The 20,425-nt window shown below is 41.9% G+C and overlaps 3 protein-coding genes across 5 annotated transcripts in view; 2 read left to right on the forward strand and 1 right to left on the reverse strand.

Moving 5' to 3' along the window:
- Positions 1-408, reverse strand: part of BORCS5 (BLOC-1 related complex subunit 5) — an 84,680-nt gene extending 84,272 nt beyond the window's left edge. Inside the window, exon 1 of the mRNA XM_026087326.1 lies at positions 346-408. Coding sequence (XP_025943111.1) covers positions 346-376 — 31 coding nt within the window. The 5' untranslated portion in view covers positions 377-408. The remainder of the gene's footprint in view (positions 1-345) is intronic.
- MANSC1 (MANSC domain containing 1) lies at positions 7-6,602 on the forward strand. Of its 3 annotated transcripts, none has more exons than XM_026087319.1 (3): positions 7-532; positions 1,431-1,571; positions 5,406-6,602. In XM_026087319.1, exons 1-3 carry the CDS (start codon positions 313-315, stop codon positions 6,365-6,367), a joined length of 1,323 nt encoding a protein of 440 aa, XP_025943104.1. In that variant the 5' UTR covers positions 7-312; the 3' UTR covers positions 6,368-6,602. The 3 variants fall into 3 exon arrangements, with proteins under 3 accessions (XP_025943104.1, XP_025943105.1, XP_025943106.1); XM_026087320.1 differs by having other exon boundaries at positions 5,460-6,602; XM_026087321.1 differs by lacking the exon at positions 1,431-1,571.
- Positions 6,603-8,267: 1,665 nt separating this feature from the next.
- The window catches only part of LRP6 (LDL receptor related protein 6), a 134,414-nt gene continuing 122,256 nt past the window's right edge, over positions 8,268-20,425 (forward strand). The window contains exons 1-2 of the mRNA XM_026087297.1: positions 8,268-11,060; positions 16,847-16,950. Coding sequence (XP_025943082.1) covers positions 16,866-16,950 — 85 coding nt within the window. The 5' untranslated portion in view covers positions 8,268-11,060; positions 16,847-16,865. The remainder of the gene's footprint in view (positions 11,061-16,846; positions 16,951-20,425) is intronic.

A 20,425-nucleotide genomic window follows, 5' to 3' on the forward strand; every position in this document is an offset into this window, starting at 1 on the left:
CGGCTGCGCTGCGCAGCCTGTCCGCCGCTTTTTGGCTGCAAGGCTCAGAGGGGGCTTCAGCGAGACAAAACGCCGCCCGAAACGCGTCTCTGCGCAGCCCCCGCTCCGTAACTTTCCCCGAGGTGAGCGGAAAAAAACTCTCAGCGTGTGCTTCCTATGCGAAAAGTTCCAGGAAGCTCGCTCTCAAATCCTGTTTCAACCGAGGAAAGCCTGGTGCCTGCAGCGTAAGGAGCGCCCCCGAGCTTTGTTGCCTCCCGCCTCCTCGAGGCCCAACCGCCAGCCCGACACCTGCGAGCACCAGCCCCAGCCACCATGTCTCCCGGGAGCAGCTGGTGTCCAGCTTACCTGCTAGTGATCGCCTCTCTGACAGCGGCATCGTCCCGAAGCCAGTACTGTTCGGTGGAGAAAATGGAAAATACCATCATCAACATAAACTTAGCTCTCTCCAAAGGCGTCAGGGGTACAGAACCAGTTTATACTTCAACCCCAGACGCTTGCATATGTGCTTGCTGCTTGGAAAAGAAACTACCAGGTAACCTTTTCCTCTTTGGTGTTTTCTGTTACTACTTGTGGAACACTTGTAATTTGTCCGGGCTTGTGTGGCTTCTCAAGGGGAAGGGACACGGCACTTCTGTGTATTCATCACTGAAACATTAATTTATCGGTTACCGGGAATATCAACTGCTTGTGACCGCTCTTCTGTTTTGCTTAACGTATTAGCCAGTGATATTAGATCTTAATGCCGGACCCCTGAATGTTTGTTGCAGTAAAGAAACAGAGGGGCAGTTTTAAGGGCTAAAATCTCTCAGACCCCACCCTCCAAGATGAAAAAACCATAATTAGCAGACACACCACAAAGTGACTGGCATGTTGTGCTTCATTTAATTTCAGCCAGAAATGGGAGTGCCTACCCTTCTCTGTGCCTGCTGTTTTTCCTCAAGCCCTTAGAGCAGTGTGAGGTACAGCAGCAAATAGAAATGACTGTTAAGGGTGACCCAGAAAGCAGGTACGAGCCAAGAGACTGCTGGGATGTGATGGGAGAAGCGAATAAATAATTGCCCTCCCCAGAAGTAATAATGAGGAGGTTTTCCTATTTATCAGGATTTGTAAGCCAGAAAATATTACATACAGTGGAGCCGGTGTGGTAGGATCTGCAGTGAGCCCTTGGTGAGGGGCAGATGAGGGCTTAGACTCATCGCATTCTTTCCCCGAGTCTGTTTGCACAGGAAGAGGAAGGGATGACCCTTGGTATCTTGGCTTTGGGCCATTCTTTTGCAGTCCCTGTGCTGCTTTTCCTGTAGTGGTGTGATGCACAAGCTGCTTTCCTCTTACTCACACCAGGAAAATTTTAAGTTAACAGAATACAGCCTATTATCAAAATGCTATAAAAGTTATTGCTGCTGAAATAGGTATATATCGTCTTTTTACAGGAGACAAAAAGTGTAACTTGATGATTTTCGATGCTCGAAGGACAAGCACGCGTCCAAACTGCTACCTGTTTTATTGCCCTAGCGCAGAGGCCTGTCCAACGAAATCAGCAATAGGACTTGTGAGCTACAAGATAACTAGAGGTAAATCATAGGAAAAGCCACAGATCCCCACACTAGATGGCTTTTGCACTTGTGACTTTTCAGTAGCGAGCAGATGCTTGGGGGTTGCACTTTTAGGAAAAGGTTTTAAAAGAAGCACTCTAAAAATTGGAAAATGCTTTTCCTGTGCCTTATGAGCGATGGACAGGAGAGCGTGTAGGGAGCATCTGCACGGGCCCAGCTTCCCAGCTGGAGTAACAACATCCTCACTGTTACAAAATTCCCGTGCATTAGATTCACAGCTTCTCATAGTTTTCCCCTGCTTAAAACAAGAAGCAGCTCCTTCTATTTTGATATATTCTGTTTGAGGAAAATTTCCTGTACATAATGCTGAAGAGTATTGCTGAAAGGAATAGAAACATGATGAACTTGTAGCTGTCTGCATATTCAAACGGTTCAAACTACACTGATGAAGACCATGCATGTACAAGGAGAAACACTGAGCGAATGTTAGGCAAGCCTCAGAGCATCGCTGTGATGTTAGTGAATAATTGGCTATGTTAATAATGACTTTCTGTTTCCAGTTAGGGAACCTGAAGTACAGATGCAAAGTGACTAAACTCAAAGCTTTATGGCATGTGGGCTGCACGCTCCATAATTTCTCGCTGTCTGTGCTGTGGCAGTTTGAATAGTAAGTCTTATTTGTTGGCTAACATCAGCTTGCACCAGACCTGTTCAAACTCCTCAGATAAGAAACTGAGAATTAGACTGTCCTACCAAGGGTTCATAAGATGGTGTTAGTGTGGCTGCTTGAGAGAGCAGAAATTTTGTCTTTCCAGAGGCTGAACTTTTACTAAAAAAGTGCACTTTTCCAAGAGGAACTATGCACAGAGCAACAGTAAGGGTATGCAGAAAGATTATTCACCTAATGTTACCGAATAATTTTGTGCAGACATAATCACACAGGAATTGGGCAAGAGCAGTGTGCAACAAGTGGGTTGCGCACTTGTAAGATTATCATTACACCCACTCTCTTCTCCAGCCCTTTCTCCCCCAGATGAATACAGGGGAGGCAAACAAAGAAACAAGAAATGTAATTGTGCTTTTTTTCTGCAAATGCTGTAATGGCTGAGTTAAAAACTTGATTGCCTATGCCATCTGTTTTTCGTTTTGCATTTTTTGGCTTCTGTGAGCATTGAATTATGGAAAGATTATGCTAGCTTATTTACAATATGTTCCCATAATAAGTTTTCAAAGGTAGCTACCACATGGTGTCAGTACTGACAACCCTTTCAAGCTTTGTTTTTCCAAATGAGAATATGCATGTGGTTACACTGAAACCCAAACTAAAAGTGAGGAATAAAACTATCGGTAATAAAGAAAGCAACTTAAAATACTGAAGACATATAGTAGTGACATTTTGTTTTAAACTGTTCTTGCAGCCTGTTAACCAGTGGAAACCACCTATGACTTGTGAAGTAAAGCATTTCCTGGTTCTAGTAGCAAAGAGCTCTTGCTGGAAAAGGCAGAGCATTTCTGGTTTCTGCTGCCTGTGTACTTTTGCGGAGCTTGGCTTTTCCACCCCACTAAGTCACCCAGGCCAGACTGGCAGAGTCCATCAAAGTATGCTCAGAAGGTGTTTATTTTCAGAAGGAAAACCTGAGGCTTCGTTTCTAATACAGTTTATTGGACAAACTATTTGAGAATATTAGAAGGACCATTATGTTTTTTATGTCTTTTTAAAGGGTGGTTTGTGCAGTGCCTTGCTCTTTCTCACCAACAAGCAGAGGTGTTCTAGTACCATGGCTCTGCCTCGCACGTGGCAGTTCTGAGCAAGCACATCTGGGAGCTTATAGTCTAACAGGGAGATGACAAATACCATAAGGTCCAGGCTTCATGCTGAAAACACAGAGTAGAGTTAGTTAATTCAGGCAGTCACATAAATTAATTTAAATGCTGCAGAGTAACAACGATGCTCAACTCCCGTGTGGGGCTTGTAGCTTCCAAGCGTTGTTATGCCTGTTTTACAGATAGGGATACTGAGCCCCAGGGAAGGGACTTGCCTGGTCGGACTACATGATTTTTCTATTGAAATGTGCAGCTTCTGCTGGGGGAAAGTGTCCATGGGAGTGCCCTGGGAACAGGGAACGAGCAACAAGCCAGGGGCCGGCTTGGTGACAGTGACCGGCCACTTCCTCACTGGTGCAGAAATGTGTTCAGCACTGCAGGAGCAGCCCAGAGTTTGGCTGCCTTTGCCCATATGGTTTCTGATTAGCTAATGCCTGAGCATTTTGTTATTTCAAGTTATGGTCTAAAATCAGAACATGGCTTTTCTAGAAGTCAGCCCTTGTGGTTGAAGTCCATGTAGGGTCTTCCTTTGCTAACAAGCTGGTGCTTGGCTGGAAGTTTATGATTAAAAAATGGTGTCTGTGGTTCAAGTTAAGTTGCTGTGTTGTTTAAAGCACTGTCTTTTTTTTTTTTTTCCACTTCGGTTTCTGGCGGAGTCAGAAGGCTTGGAGATATATTAGAACAGTGGCCAAATAGGCTTCTCTGTATGTATAATAAAACTGAAATAAATCCATTCCTCTAGATATGAAAGAGTTCCTAGCTGAAAAAGAAGTGACCGTGAAAATATCACAGACTTTTTGTTATTTCCATTCCATGGCAGTTAACAAACCTCTTTGCCTCTATAAAAGAGAGGAGTGAGAGTCAGAACTGCTCGAGAGCATGTCACCTTTTCAATGCTCCCTGTGGCAGCTCGACAATAACAGTAAGGACACAAGATCTGTGCCAATGAGCCAGTCTTTCCAAGAACTTTTGGACTATGGCTGGATTTATATTTGAAAAGCATATTTTACCACGATACTGGAAAAATGGAATTCACTGGCTTTACCTGGCATTTTGGGAACTTGTGCAATATTTGTTCGCGTTCTCCAAGCAGGGCATTAAATCCTTGAATTATTTCAGTAGCAGTTTCATGTAACATGTAGGAAAAACACTTTGCTGTATGGAAAACACTCAGCTAGCACTCTTAGATCCTCCATTGGCCAAGTACTTTGATCAGAAATTTATTTTGTAAACTGTACAGGCCTGGTTCACTGCCATGTAGTATACAAGTTGCAGGAATACAGCCTATTTTGTTACAGCTGAGAAGGAGTAATCCCATAGAAATTAGGAACTGTTCCTACTTTGTCTGTAAATAGATGTCTCAGGGACACCTTGTCTATGTAGTAAAATATCAGAATGTTACAGTCACGTGCATGGAACTGGAGTAAAGCACTTTTACATACTTATTCCAGGTGATCCTGAAGCTTAAGAGACTTCTCATCAAGGCACCCAGACTGCCACAGATTTCCCACATGACTTTGGGTAATTCCCTTAGACTCTCTCTGCTCAATTCCCAGCCTACAAAATGGAGATCTTGGTGGAAATATGTGAGTCTAATGAGTAAAGTGAGGTTGATGATATCTACTTCTTTATCGACAGAGACTGAGAACAGATTAAAGGCAATGGGCCTACTCACTCTGCTTTTCACCTCTGAATAAACACTTACATGCATGCAATATACTCATATTACATAAAACTCAACCAAATTTGGATGATGGCTCTGCATGGGTGAATTATGTATGAAGCTGCAGTCAGGGTCTGATGTGCCCAGGTTTGAAGCTGAGAGGTCTTGTGACACACACACAATTTAAAAGTCACTCTGCATATTTTAAAAGAAAGGACGATCTCGATGCCTCAGGTTGATCAGCCATTACTTTCTGGACTCCTTTTATATCTCTTTTACTAAGAAATAAAAATGATCAGAGTAAGCCTGTGGTAGTCAAAAATAGATTGAATAATTAAATACCAGTATTTCCTTTCTGTTTCTAGACATCCATGCTCTGGAGGATATATCCTTCAAAAATGGATACTCTTTGTCTTCAGGTGCTGGAGCCTTTATTTCTCGCAGTCCAATGAGCCATCTGAATCATACCACTGCTTTGCAACAATCTGACTTTCATCCAGCAGCTGAACTCCCGAACCACGTGGCCAAGCATGTAGCCAGTAGTGAATTTCGTACAGATTCGCCTAAAATACAAGGGGCAAAACATCCTGAGAGCTTAGACTCCACCCCACAGCAGAAAGTAAATAATCTGCTGCCTACAAAGGCATCTTTCACTGTTCAAACTGGAAATTCCTCCACTTCACTCCCCACGACTCAGTCCAGTGTCCCTGAACCCAGCAATACCACTGCTGCTCCTCTGCCTACGAGTATCACCAGGCTGCAATCCAGTATGAGCTCTCTGCCAACTGCTGCTGCTAAACCCGGTGCCCTCACCACCACCACAGTGACCTTTCTGCCTAGAGCTGAACCTGGCAGCCCAGCTGCCAGCATTGCTGCTACTCATGTTCTTCTTTCCAGCCCCCAAACTTCTGCTTCTACCATTACAGCCAAATGGGTGACCACAAATGGCAGCACTGAGCCGAGGTGGAGAAGGCCAGCCACCCCTTGGACACCAGCAACTGTCTCCTCCAGTGACACCAACCATGTCACCCTCCTCTCTTCTTCAGATTTCATTCTGTCTAGTAATGAGTCCCCCACAGCTTTCCAAAGCAACCATCAGGGTTATGAGCCATCTGATTCAGAAAGCTACTTTCTGGAGGGCCTTCTGAGGCGGGAGGACGTCATTCAGCTAGGAGAAAAAAGCAGCCTTGTAGCAGCTTTACTTTTTGGGGTGATATTCTTGTTATTAGTTATTGCACTGACAGGGAAGAAAGTCCATGAATCGCTTCAGAAGAGACATTATACAAGGCTGGATTACTTGATCAATGGAATGTATGCAGATGTGTGATGGGAAGGGAGAGGGAAATGGTCGGTTAGGAGCAAACGTGGTCATTGCTGAGAGGTCTGCTCTGAAACCGAGCAGTAGATGCTGAAATCTTAGAAGAGGATGTATTCTGTTTTGGCCACAAATGGGAAAGCAGCAGATGATTTTGGTGGGAAAGAGAACTGCTACTTCTACACTGAGCTGTAATGTATAACGTTTGGTGTGTTACTAAATCTTAAAAATAAACACTCAAATCCAAGGTAAGCTAAAAAGTTCTTTATTTTAAGGAGAAAAATCATCTGAAGAGCTTAATCTGTACTCTGTGACAAGATTAGTGGAACAGAAGTACATCTAACATTGAGCACTTGTGCAGCACATGAGCATTTTCAGTGCTGTTTTGCCCCCAAATACCCTACTATTTCACAGTATTCTGGCAACACTATTTACTATATCTATAGCCTTCAAGGAGTACTTGGTAGTAGAGTTTTGCATCTAAATGATTTTAGGTTCAAACAGTAAAAATTGCACTCTACATACCATACATTGCTTAACTCTCCCTAGTTATGTGAAGTTAATTGATGTTTATATTTAATGCTTTTGCCTGCATACATCATGCCTTTGTCATATCTATCCTTAAAATCACATGCCACAAGTCTGAGTTTGCCCTTTCCAAAGAGATTGTCACCTGCTAACACACTGATTTTTTCTAGCATGTGTCAGAGAAGTTTTTATCATATCAAAGTCAAGCAAGCTGCAATCAAGCTCTACTGTGGCAAAGGCCTGCCCAGGTGACTTGGCACCTGCATGAAAGACAATCGGTTCTCATCTCCCTAAATCCATAGCAGGTGAGACCCACCACCTACTCTTAGAACAGGCAGAAACTTGTGAGGGGGACTTAGCAAAGACAACAGCTTTATCTTTGGCAGAAGACACAGAATAGGTGTGGTCTCCAGTTCCCTAACATCTGGAAGGACTGAAGGGTAGCAAGTTTGAAAGGCAACCTGTGCACAAGGCTGCCAACCTCAGAGAAGTTTCCAACAGCAATAGATGAACGAGCCTGCATATCTTCAACTTCTGCATTGTCCTACTTCCCTCAGCAGGCTTTTGAAGAGTTGTTCACCTCAGTGCTGGACTTGCTGTCCCTCCCGAACACCAGAACTCTCCCTGCTCTCAAAGCGCATCTTTTTCACTTCTAGGGTCATCTTCATATGGCTAGTAACAATCAAACCTGCTACGAGTTTCCCCATCTCTGGAACAGGAGATGAATGAGGGTGTGAGTAGGCATCTAACGCTTGCCATACAACTCCCAGTTCCACATTATTCACATTTTTCCCCACCACCACCCAGTCTAAGCCTGTTTGCAGAGTGAAAGACTAGCTATCAAAGTATCTGTGTGGCAGGCAGCATAATCACTGGCAAACCTGAGGACAGAGAAGGAAGGGTGCCTCCTGAATACAAGGAAATAGTGCTATTACAAAATATGAAGAGTGACTCACATCCAAGAGGTTCTTAGATCTGTCAAGTTTAGTGCAGTGGGAAGCAGGTGTGATCCAAAAATGGCCTCAAGGCAGGTTTTCTGAGAGCTCCAACAATAACTTCATGCAGAAAATTCTCTGAAAATTCCATTATTCAAAGATCAAAGAAAAGTCATTGTTTCTTATGTCAAGAAGTTGAATTCTTACTATATGTGGGCTGCAAATTGCTTTATAGATACATAAACAGCTGGTCTTCTACATTGCTTAAGTCTGACAATGCTTAAATGAAAACCATTCTGGATAATGTCTTAAAAGTGAACAAAATAACAAAGAAAAGTATCTCAAGTTCAATGCACTTTGTTTAACCTCAGTTTCTTTTTCTTTTCTTTTTTTTTTTAATAACTATTTCATGAGTCTCTAGTCAGGGAATGCAAGGAGGGCGGAGAACATTTGGGGGAAATGAGATAATAAAATGGTAAGTATTAGGCCCTGTTGTGGGCTGTAAAACTGTAGGTGCAGATCTGAGGTTGACTGTTTTTCTTTAAAAAGAAAGACAACTTAGCGAGAAGCCTTCTACATTGCCTGTGCCAGCAGAGCAGCTCATTACAGGAGAGGTGTTGGGAACAACTCCTGAATCCTTATCGCTTATTTCTACTGTAGTAACAGATTTTTTGGAGGGAGAGATGGTATTAATTGATACAGTAAGCACAGTAGAGATACATTCAAGAGAAGGTTGGCAGACATTTCACAGGGTCATTCACAACATTCAGCATGTATTTGGCCAATGTAATTAGAAACATTTCCCTCCAACCTGGACAGCAAACCTATCCAGCACTGTGAATGGCAGGAGTATAGCAGTTAGCTGCATGTGTGCCACCACTGATTTGGTGAGGAAGCTGAGTTGCTTGGCCTTTCACAATTTTGGAGTGAAAGAAACGATTTTAAATGTTCTTACATTAATCCTTTTTTATGCTGGAGCAAAGAAAAGCAGATACTAGGCAGGTGTACTGAAACACTTACCTGTTTTTTGCCATCCAGTTGTTGGATTAAGAGCATATGGGGAGTTAGGTGACTTGCCTGGGTCATTCTGCAGGGGAATTTAGAAACTATGTTTGATCGCTAGAGAGCAACAACAGTTTATTAAATAGAATCGAGAAGTTTGAGGATGTCAATTTAAAAATATTTTAGCTAGCTCAGTTTTTAACTTTCCTATCAACAGCTATTTCACTGCGAAAATATTTTATAAGAAAGCTGTCCTGTCCTTGGTGCAGGATTATATACGCACACTTTTTAAGCTACTTACTATATCACATAGTGGTAGTGAACCACTGTAGAAAAAAGCAAAACATTGAAAGTATTATCTTCTGTATATTAATAACGTTAAATCAGGTTGCATTACTAGTCACATATTGGCATTGTCAGTTAACAAAGCAGGAGAAAGAGATTTCCGATAACCATTCTTTAAACAGTGATACAAAGCGTATGCACTTTGGAGCTTATTTATTTGTCTGGATAATGCTCTTGCAGTATGAAAGAGTAAAGGAGTGAAATGGAGTAACTGCAAAATATCCATCAAGTTTATGTTATGCTTTTCAACACTGCTTATGTAAAATTTCCGTGCACTCTTCTGTTTTCCATTGCTTGCTCCTTTGGTTTCAAATGTGCCCCACACTCCCTGATATGAAGTGAACAAGCAGCAACAAACTTTTGTGGATAGTTCAGGAACTGAATAGATCTGTTTGTAATAAGGAGAAAATAAGGTACAACCTTCCCACCCTCAGAGTAAATACAAGTGTCTTATTTATGATCTAAAAATAAAACCCAAATCATGTAACTTGATCATCAACCGTTGTGGTATGATGACAGCCCATGCACTTGGGGCAGCTCTTTCTAACCCTTTCCAGTTGTGTTATGGCACAAGGCCAAAAGCTGATTGAATTTAATCACCTGAAGAGTGTAATAAATGCTGTAGCTGCTTGTTTCATGTTGTTGTTTTATTGTGCTGAGCAAACAACAGATATGTAAAATACAAAGTTATATAGACTGTCATGAACAAAACTGTTTTGTGGTGCTGTACAGTAAGGCAAATAGAAAGCCCACATTTTACGATAACCAACACGAACAATCATAAAGAAATAAAAAAACTAAATTGCAGCTCTACTTGAGGTGAGTGAGGGAAGAGCACATAGCCCCTACCTCAAAGGGCAGCAAACTCACTATTGCATATTCTCTTCAACTAGTGCTTCAGTTTATTGGAATTGCTGTAGGACCAGGAAATCCTTATACTCAGGATTCTTGCCAAGTAAATTACCAACCAACGAACCAGCCAAAAAAAAGAGAAAAGAATTACATGGGAAGAGAGTTTCAAAACTCAATTTTCTTTTTCTTCCTCCTACAAAACCACGTGAGTGGATTTGAATCTGATGACACCATTACATTTTGGATTTTGCCCTCCATCCCACACTTTGCTGGTAAAGCATGGAGTTTATAGTGCCATTACAACATTCAGCATTTATCATATGGTGCCCCTTCATAGAGATGAGCTAGACTTTGTGCTCCATCATACTCCTGAAAGCAGCCTGGCTACACTGCTGGGCGCTTCCCAGCATTACTCCTTCTCTCATGTAGATAATATACCTCTATACCTCCCTGTTCATAGATAGTTATGGGATAGCAGCAGCCCCTCATCATTCAAAAGTCTTGCACTTCTCTTGAGGAATGTACATGCTGCTCACAGATGCTTTACCAGCCTCCTGATGGATAGGTCTCCTGAACTGTTGGGGTATATTGAACATTTTTCTTCATCTTTAAGAAGTCTACACTCACTCTTAATCTCACATTTTAGACTTGCTTTTCCTCCTAGGCCCCTGCAGTTCTTCAGAATATTGAAGGGCAAACCATAAAACTGCTGTTCTTTTTCCTCTTTATGCTTGACTGAGAGCTTATAAGCAATGAATGAATGTATTTTTCAGTTTCAGTATAACTATGCTGGATCGCTGTTGTCTGTGTGTTATATTGGGTCACTTCATGAAAAACCATCTGAGGACTGTGCATTAACTCTTCTGCTCTGTTTCTTCTCTCCTTCCTACCTACAAAATGTCATTGTCTTCAGTGGCAAAAGTGGATTGGATATTCAGTGTCTGGGAAGATGTTCTCATCTCTACTTTTTGTTTTGCTTCTAAAAAAACATCGAAAATTCCATCATACCGATAACAGAAGAAAGACCCTGTTAAAGTTACCAGGTAGTCTATGCACTCTGTATTTTCTCTAAGGAATTTAACAAGCAATTAACATCCAGAACAACTTTAAGCTGTTATAGGTTAGACTGGTTGAGCCATAGGCATGTTTTGAAATATTTTCTCATTTGTAGTCCTCATGGAGACCACAAAGGTGCTTCTCAAAAATGCTAGGATTGTCAGGATGGCTACGTGCACCTTCAAACCTGTCTGAAAGGAGCCTGCTGTTTAGTGGAGTTTCTGAGTAAGCTTTCTTGTTTGCTTGTATGAAGGAGCCTTTTTTCCCTACCCCTAAATCCAACTTCCACTGACCCTACTGAAATTCTCTTGTGTAGCCCAAGTAACTTATGAATGAGATGATGCCTTTATTTCAGTGGCCACGTGCTGCTGGCTTTGTGCATGCAGCTCCCATATATGTCAGTGGGAGGTCCCTGTGCACATAGTTTATAGCTGTAAGTCAAGTCCTCCCACTTAGTGGCTCATAACTTTCAAAAACAATTGCCTTATAGGATGACATGACTTCTCAGCCCAGAGGTAAAATTTATGAAAGAATCTGAGGACAATTTTCCCAGCTGCTTCTGATTATTTAACTATGACAATGTTTTCCTTGTTTTGTTTCGGGGCATGAAATAAGGAGTTCAAATGTTTTTCCATCATGTGATAACTCAGTCACTATTTCTGGAAAGAATCCAGATTTGGCACATGCTATATGTTGCCCTTACTGAGCACTCTGTTTCAGAAAGGCCAAAAATAATTTGTTTGTGAGGTAGAGTTTTAAACAAGTGAGAACAGCTTGCACTATGCTGCTTGTTACTAAACAAGATACACATGTGGCTTTCCTACACAGACAAATACATAAAAAGACAGCATACCCCATTCAAATGAATGCTGTAAAGGATAGCACATTTTGAGAAGTGACAGGCCTGACCACTGAAGTCTATCCATGTGTTTTGTCTAGCAAAGAGTGCAAGCTTCTCCAGACATGTGTTGGAGACTCCATCTCAAGGGTAATTCAAGTGCCTTGATGTTTTAGTTCCTTGCAGCTGCTGAAAATTGGTATCACTGGTAACAGCAAATCAGTCAGTGGGGACCCCATTAATTGCTAGCTAAAGTGATTTTCAGGAACTCAGTGTGCACAATAGCCAAAGAGCCACCACTGAACTGCATGCAGCCCACATGCAGTCCCAGCGCAGCCCGCCTCCTCATGTCTGGAGTATCTCCCAGCTTTGTAAACACCACGAGTTTGGAGCACAAACAAAGGTTATCCTGGGCAGCAATCCAGACTGAATTAAAGGGAGTCAATGCAGCAGTTGGGGGCCAAAACCCTGCACAACAGCAAGTTACCATGCATCAGTGTTAATTGTCCCCACATGAGACACTTCTTGTGTCTGTTGGGCTGTGTGCTGACACCTATGGCCCAGCTGAGATTATAGAAAGAACCTGGGCCTGAAAGGTGAATTAAAAAGAGGAGTTTTGGTTTTAGGGTAAAGTTTATAACTTTGTCACTGAACATGATGTTTTTTCAATTTAGTTAATTTTCACTTGATTGAATGTTGATTATACCCCAGTTAGATATCCCCTTCATTGCAGGTCTCATTATGGACCAGCTAAAACAAGATAGATCTCCTCAGGAATGATTTTGCATATTTCTCGTGTGGTTTTTGACCTAAAATGCTACAAATTTTGTTTAAATCTTTAACTCAGCTTAACTCCAAATTTTACCCTACTGTCATCATTTGTGACAATTCAGTGTCTATCTTCTACCTTCTTTTTCTGTGCAGCCTTCCCATTGTCTACCCAATGTTGCTCAAGGTTGAAGGTTTTACACAGGGAGTGAAAAGGGGAATTTGCCCTTAAATTTGTGGGGTTTTGTTTTGCTTTTGTTTTCAGATCTTCCTGTTTAAAAGTGAACAGTATTTTAAACTTAGATTGTAATGTTCTAAACTTTACTTCTTATGAAATCATGTCTGTGTAACAAAATAATTAATGGCTGATCCATACGTCAAGGAGCCAGTACTGCACAATACTGAGTGCTTTTTGCTCCTGAAAAGGTCCTTCTGAATCTACTGAAATGAAAAACAATACCTTTGAAAAAGCAGACTTTGTTCTTTGTTTGTTTTAAAGAGCCATGACAAGGGCTCCAGCTACACCGTAGCCATGAGTCTCAAATGTTTTGTGTTCACTTAAGTATAAATCATGGCACATTTCTAATGGACAGATCAATAAAAAGAACTGATAGATGCATAGCTGAATACTATAAACTTTCTGCGTGGAAACTGGGGGAGCTGCTGGGGCACAGAACGAGACCAATAGCAATAGCTGTTCTGCCTGTACACCGCAATCACTCCGGGGAGTAAACCTACATAAAGCGAGAGCAAACACCGGCTGCCCAAACCTTGCTGTATTGTAAATAAAACTATAGTAAGTGCAGAACGAGGGGCAGTAGACAAAGTAGGAGCAACAACTGAAAAACTGGTATATATGAATGCTCTTCAAACTTTTTTTCTCCTGTCCTTAAGTGGTTTGGGTCTTTGGCTCCCATTGCCTTTTTTTAGCATCGCAGCCAGGATGCCTTTTGATATACAGCATTCACAGTTTCCTGCTGCCACAATGTACCATAGGAAGCACATACCCTCATTATTAATTCCTCCAGTTAAAGTGCCAAGATTCCTAAACCACAAATGAATATAGGGCTCTGAACTGGCATTTCTTTCTCCTCTTGAAGCCTTACTTATTAAAAAAAGTTTTTGGTGAAAATAGCATTTTAAAAGTATTGTTCAAAGAAAGGATCTCTTAATATGCCAAGATTAAATGGGGATTTTGTTCTGCATAAGCTCTTTTCAGATCATTCTAAAGGTATTAAAGTTTTCACAACTTTAGAAAGGAAAAAATTAGTAAAAGTTATATTAACTGCAAAGACCTGACACTGAAAAAGGTGTTGGAAGGGGCTTTGTGAGACATGTCTATTCAGACACAACTCACTGTCTTTTACGCAAAGATCCATGTGACCATGGACTATCTTGTTGGGTTTGGTTGGGGAGGTGGGGGAAGAAGGAAGGAAGAGAAATGGATTGGATACCCTCCCTCTAATCACTTTTTTTCTTGAGAGGAGAAAATAGAATCTATTTATTACTCAACTGAATATGATGGCTCTTTAAGAATATCTTTACAGCAGGCATAACTGTTGTAACAAATATATTGGGTGGGGAGCATCTTTCTGTTGTTTGCCTTTGTCACCTACTTACATTTAACTGCCAGCTGTACTTGAAGAGTCTTTATCAAAGTCCACACTGTGAGGAAATTATTCAAAGAACTAGTGGAGATGGAAAAACAGCAAATGAGACTTCAGCCATGGATAATAGCCTCTTCCACCTCCTCAGCACACAAAGAATGACTTACAGGCCATAAGCTGTGAAAACCATTACACACAGAGCCAGCTCAAGCTTGAGGGCCTGCATTCACTCCTGCCATAAGAGGCGATGAAATCAATGGGAGATATTTTAGCTAGTGCCAAGGGTGAATTTGTGTGGAGCTTTTTGCTGCCCTGTGCCTGCATCTCAATAGCTTGTGTGGAGTCACATACCTGGTGCTTAGTGCTGCTGCCAGCTGATAGTGGGGCAGAGCAGAAAATACAGCACTGCATTTCCCCTCCAAGGGCTGTGGCGCTGAAGCACAGCTCAAAATAATTCCAGTAAATCAGAAACCAACTAACTACAGTAAAATTATGGGCAAAGCCAAAGCCTTTTTGTGAAAAAGGGTAGATTGTAGAATCTGCCGCTGTCAATTATCTTGGGATTTCATTATTTATGCCCCACTGAAAAGTAAGCAGCACTAATTAAAACATCTAATATCAATATTTTCAGTGGTTGATTTTAAGATTTTAAAAAGCTCAAAAAATGAAAGGTAGGGATTTTCCCCTTGGAGTTTACTCCCTCAGGAGTAAACTTGAAGTGGTATCTTATTTTAAGCATTTTTATGATTCTGAATTAAACTGAGGACATATATGTGTCCTACATGTTGCTCTTCCAGGGCTTGAAACATGCTTCCCACAGTAAAACATAAAACCTATAGAACAGAGTATAGGTAATAGTTCTGAATAGTCCAAGGTGTTTTTTCACTGACAAATCCCTGCTAATGTTAACATAATGAAAACCTTACTAAGAATGTATCTTCATTCTTATTTTTATTTGCTACCTATGAAGAAATTAAAAGGGTTAAAAAAAGATTTTGGTTTTGCTTGAAAATATGAACTGGTCCAACATCTTGCATTTTTGTGACCTTACCATATAAATCTCTTAAACATAGAAGGGCTTCTTGACGCCATTAAACCTAAAGGTTAACCATTAGAGGGCACTCTTCTCTCCTCTGAAAAAGAAGTGCAATAGTAACTCATTATGTTTTTCTAGCATATTGTGAGAACTTATCTAACAGGTAAGAGAAACAAAGCCCCAAAGAGGGATCACGCTTGATGATCCATAGCTATTTTCTTAGTGAACTGCAGGCTGAGTTTTTGTATCTTCTCCCTAGAGTTTAAACTGGAGGGGGATGATCCTCTTGTCCAAAATGCAAATGTTCCCATGTACTGCTGTAGTATTGCACGTTAGCCCAGAAGTGGCCATTTCAAGTTGCAAATGAGTTCTTTCCCATGTATAGATGGTGTATTGCAACGTGTACGTTACATAAAGTTTGAAAAGTGCTGCATGAAAGATGCTATGTGATTGCTAATTACTGTGACACAATGACTTACCTTTCTGGACCATAGGCATAAATTCTAGTCATTAATCCCTGCGACTAAAAGAGTGTGAAGAGATGCACAATGCTTTACCAGTAACTAACTTTTAAACTTCAAAGGCTACAGTGCAAAGCATAATTGGTAAATATTATGGATGCATATTGCAAAATGCTGAACTCCATGAAAGGGTTCTGAAAAGGAAGTATTTTTAAATTGTTGGTGCTTAAAATGCACGCACGTTATGGTTAACAGAGCCCAGATGCTGACTGTTTTTGAAAATTTTAGCAAACTAAAACAAAATAGTGTTTTGGTGCCTGTCAGCCTGAAATGCGATCTCTTTTAAAAGGATGTTTTAGCTGTATCAACCTAGCATTAAAATACTTCACAAATTTTAGAACTGTAACTTTCTCAGATGACGTTTTTATAATTTGGCTTTGAAATGTAGCCATGGCTAAATATTCATAAGGAAAGTATTGGGCTTGCCCTGTGGTCTGGTGGGCAGTGCCAAATTAAAGTCAGAATCCTGCATAGTTCACACTGAAAACGCTACAGCTAAAGAAGCATATCCTGAGGCACTGCTGTTTTCAGCTCACTGGGAGATGGAAGAGGAGAAAAGAAGTAGAAGGTAAACGGCCTGACCTTGGATTCACCATCAGCACCAGTCCAAACATTCCCCCAAAAGAGTAAAGAAAATGAGCAAGCCTTTGGGGTCATCTATTTCCCATTTCCCCCTGGGGATATCACTGGGCTCCGGTGGGAATAGCTTGCCTGTATGGTCTGCCAGGCTCAAGCAGCTTCTCCTCTGTGAAGTTTTTGTTGTAAGGAATTTTTTAGCCACAAAGAAATGCTCAGATCTCACCGTGAGCACCAAGCAACATCTTCTGGTAAGGGAGATAGGAAAGAAAGAATGGATATTATACTTACAGGGGAAAAACAAGATAGTAGTGAAGAGCAAGGAGAAGAGGCAACTATATGTGATAAAAGCGAACTTCATGGGATGTTTGGTGGGAAAATTGCCACAGAAACTGTGGGAGTGATAGTTTTTGCTGTGCATTGACAGGCTCTTGAGAATCCTGCAGATGAATGCAAAGACAAATGAGGTCTCATGGCCTGGAGAAAACTTCTGGAACACAGAAATGACTATCAGGCCAAGGAAATATGTTGGTAAGCTACCCATCTCCTGTTAAAAAAGTGTGTTTCATACGGTATGAGAGTAAAAGTGAGGGACAAAATATATCTGCTTATGACTGAACTTTAAGAAGGAGTAAATGATCTGATACTCTGTTCCTTAAAGTGGGAACACTCTGGTAAGCCTGTTGCACTCTTGGAGCAGGAGAAACCTTGTCAGGTGTCTTTAGCATTAAATGATGCTTAAGTTACTTAGAGCTGACCATGTTTTGGGGAAGTGTTGGAGGAAAGATTTTTGTTTATAAATAGCAACTGTATGACCTAGGCCAAGTGGCAAGGTGATGATGCTGGAAGTTAGGGTGTCCTGTTTATCTGCTAAATTGTTGTAACACAGACATCACTGGTGAAGTCATCACTATGTCATGTCCCATTTCCTCAACTACAGTGCTCCAGACTTTCCTACTGGGGGCAAGAGAGTACTTGAGCTAGAGTTTCAGTATGAAATCTTGGCCCTTTTGAAGTTGGTGAGAGTTTTGCCATGGACTTCAGCAGGACCAGGATTTCACCACGCCATGCCCATTAATTCTTGTTCAGATATTCAGTGAGGGAGCTAATTATGATAGTGGTTTCTGTGATGTGGGCCACCACAGATTCATTTGCTAAGCAGCCATCTTTTACCAACAGCTCTTCCTCATTAGGGACTTGAGTCCCAGTCCTACAAAATCCCATTGCCTTCACTGGAACTCAAGGGCATAGTTCAAAGATGCGTTGATTTGGGCAGTCACTGCTGGTTGAAGGAGCTCCATCTGCCATTCCTTGCTCTCCTGTGCACTGACACAACTGCTTGTCAGGCTGCACTAGAAACCTAGCCAGGGAACTAATCTGAGTATAAAAAATCCCTGCAAAAGATCTTGTATCATTGAATCACTCTCTGAGGCTGGAGGTAAGGGTATGCCTGTGTAGTAGATTTCTTAGATGGTGATTCAAAGGCTTTGTTGCTAAAGTCGTGAGGTAAGGGATGCCTGCGCAGATTTCCTAGCTGTTGAAGCCTCTGACTGGATTTGAACTGGCAAACCACGATTTGTATTTCTAAGGGTAATGAAAATAATATTAATCAACAAGAGGAAACTCTTTCTAAAATAAAGCAGACATTCCCTCTCCATTCCCACTTGCTTTATTCTGACTTCAAGCCCAAATAAAGGAACATAATAAATATCTTTGAGAAAGCTCATCTGTTAGGGGCTTGTCTGTATGAGGTAATCTTGCCGCCTATCTTACTTTGTAAAAACATCTACACTGGAGTTTATTTTGTGTGTATGAATTAGAAGTAAAGCTGAGTAACAGTTACTATATAGACTTGGTCTTCAATCCTAAATATAGATGGGAAAACAGGTTCTAAGAAGGCTACCTATGCTTGAATAGAGGTGGAAGCATTTGACTCTACAAAGGCTGTGGGAAGTAGGGGATAGGCTGCGGTAGGGGAAGCCAATAATCATTAATAACGTAGAGGAATGGACTATCATTAAATGACTATCAGGAAAGGAAAGGGCTTGAATTATAGCAAAATGGTGAAATGCATGTATGGGAGGGGTGGGAGCATATAAAGTTCTAACACTAAAAATAAAACCAGTCAGCTTGGACAGCAGGGAAGATGTCTTTAACAGTGACAGCAAACAGGCGGGGGACCAGACTCCCAAGGGAGATAGTCAAGACACCAGAATGTTTCCAGCAAAAATAGATAAGATGCTAGAGGGAATAGCATGTAGAGGAATGTGTTGTATGAGCAACATTATGACTACATAGTGTAAGTTAAAAAAAATCACCCAATCTTCTTTTTTTATCTGATTCCAACTAAACAGAGCAAGCAGAACACTGTGCTCCCTCTGCCTGTTTCTGCAACATCTAGTTGTGACAACAAGGGTAAGATGAGGGTTATCTACTGTCTGGATGCATTTTTGCATGGGAAGTCTTTACCCTTGACCATCTATGTGGCTCTTGTTCGAGTTTGCTCATCCTCCCAGCTGACACTGCAGTAACAGGGGGAGGCTATTTCACCTAGCAGAGTCAAGGACATTTTGTAACGCAGACGTGGCCTCAGGCAGGTATTGCTCATGAGTTGCATTGTTTACACTTTCAAGATCTTTTTTTGCAACCTTCAAGGTTGGAAATATACTTCTTTTTGTATATAGTTTTAACTGTTATTCTTTTCCAGTAAAAGTTCAGACGTTCAGGTATTATCACGACTCCATGAGCTATAGCCTGATACTAGAGTCAATCTACAATGCCTGGACCTTTAATCTGACCCAGATGTTACCTCCTACTGTAATCAGAAAAAAAACTATGAAAAAATATGTTCAACAGATATGAAATTAAAAGTTAAATGTTTCCATAAGTTTCCAATAACTCTAAAAATAATACAGGACTTCGAATGTAAGGATCTCAAATTTTGCTTCAAGTTGTTCTGCCTCATAGCTTCACGCTACTGAACAGCTGTCATATTCTGTGAGGGAGAGAGAGCGTGGCATATATACTTTTAGATTTAGCAGTCCTTGTAGAAATCCTCATATAGAGTTTGTAAACTGGAAGAAACGCAAGAAAGTTGAAATTTGTATTGCTTAGGAGGAAAGAACAAAATAGGTAAGGAGGGAAGCTTTTTTTTAGTAAGGGCGTATTAGAAAATCATAAACTTTTATTTTTTTCACAAAGAAAAAGGTGTGTTCAAACAGATACAGTTTGTGAAAAATTATGCCTAAGCATGGCACATCAGCTACTCTTTGGTGTTCATTTGCTCTGTTTGTAACTACTATTCAAATCAATAGTTTATGACATTTGGCTTAGTGGGGGGGGGGAAGAGAACCTGAACAACCCCTCAAAAGTGCTGCGAAATAAATCACGTGCCACAACATCAGTTAAGCAGCAAAGTCCTACTGATAAAGGAATACATCCGAAGCGCTGCTGCGGGCAAGATCAAGGTTATCACTCCTGAATGCCCAGGCAGGGGGGCATCCATTGCAACTTAATTTTACAATACCGCTTAGGGTTTTTTTCCCCCTGATACTTTAACATGATGCTGCTCGGCCCGCTTCCCGGTGCGGGGTGCCTCTAACCCGCGCCTGCGGGGCAGGCCTGGGGGAGCTCAGGGACAGGACCGGGCACCCCAAGCCGGAGGCACCGCCGCGGCTGCTTCCCTCCATGCCAGCGGGCCGCGCCGCCATTTGGGCCGCAGGAGCCGCCAGGTGCGGCCCCGCTCGCCCCGCCGCCCAGAGGCGTCGCGCTAGCCCGGCCTGGTCCAGCCCCACAACCTGGCTTGGCCTGGCCTGACCTGCGTCGCGGCGGGTCCACGGGCTGAGCTCAGGGCCTGGCATCCTCACGGCGCCCACCGTCACCTGAGGGCGGAGGAGGAGCCGCAGAGCGGCGGCGGGCCCTTTGTCCTGCCGCCGCTCCGCGCCTGAAAGTAGTCCCGTCCCTCCCAGGGCCGGTGTTGTTCCGAGGACCGCATCGCACCCAAAAA

This window comes from Apteryx rowi, unplaced genomic scaffold (assembly GCF_003343035.1).
Source record: "Apteryx rowi isolate R43461 unplaced genomic scaffold, aptRow1 scaffold_712, whole genome shotgun sequence".
Classification (NCBI taxonomy): Eukaryota; Metazoa; Chordata; class Aves; order Apterygiformes; family Apterygidae; genus Apteryx; species Apteryx rowi.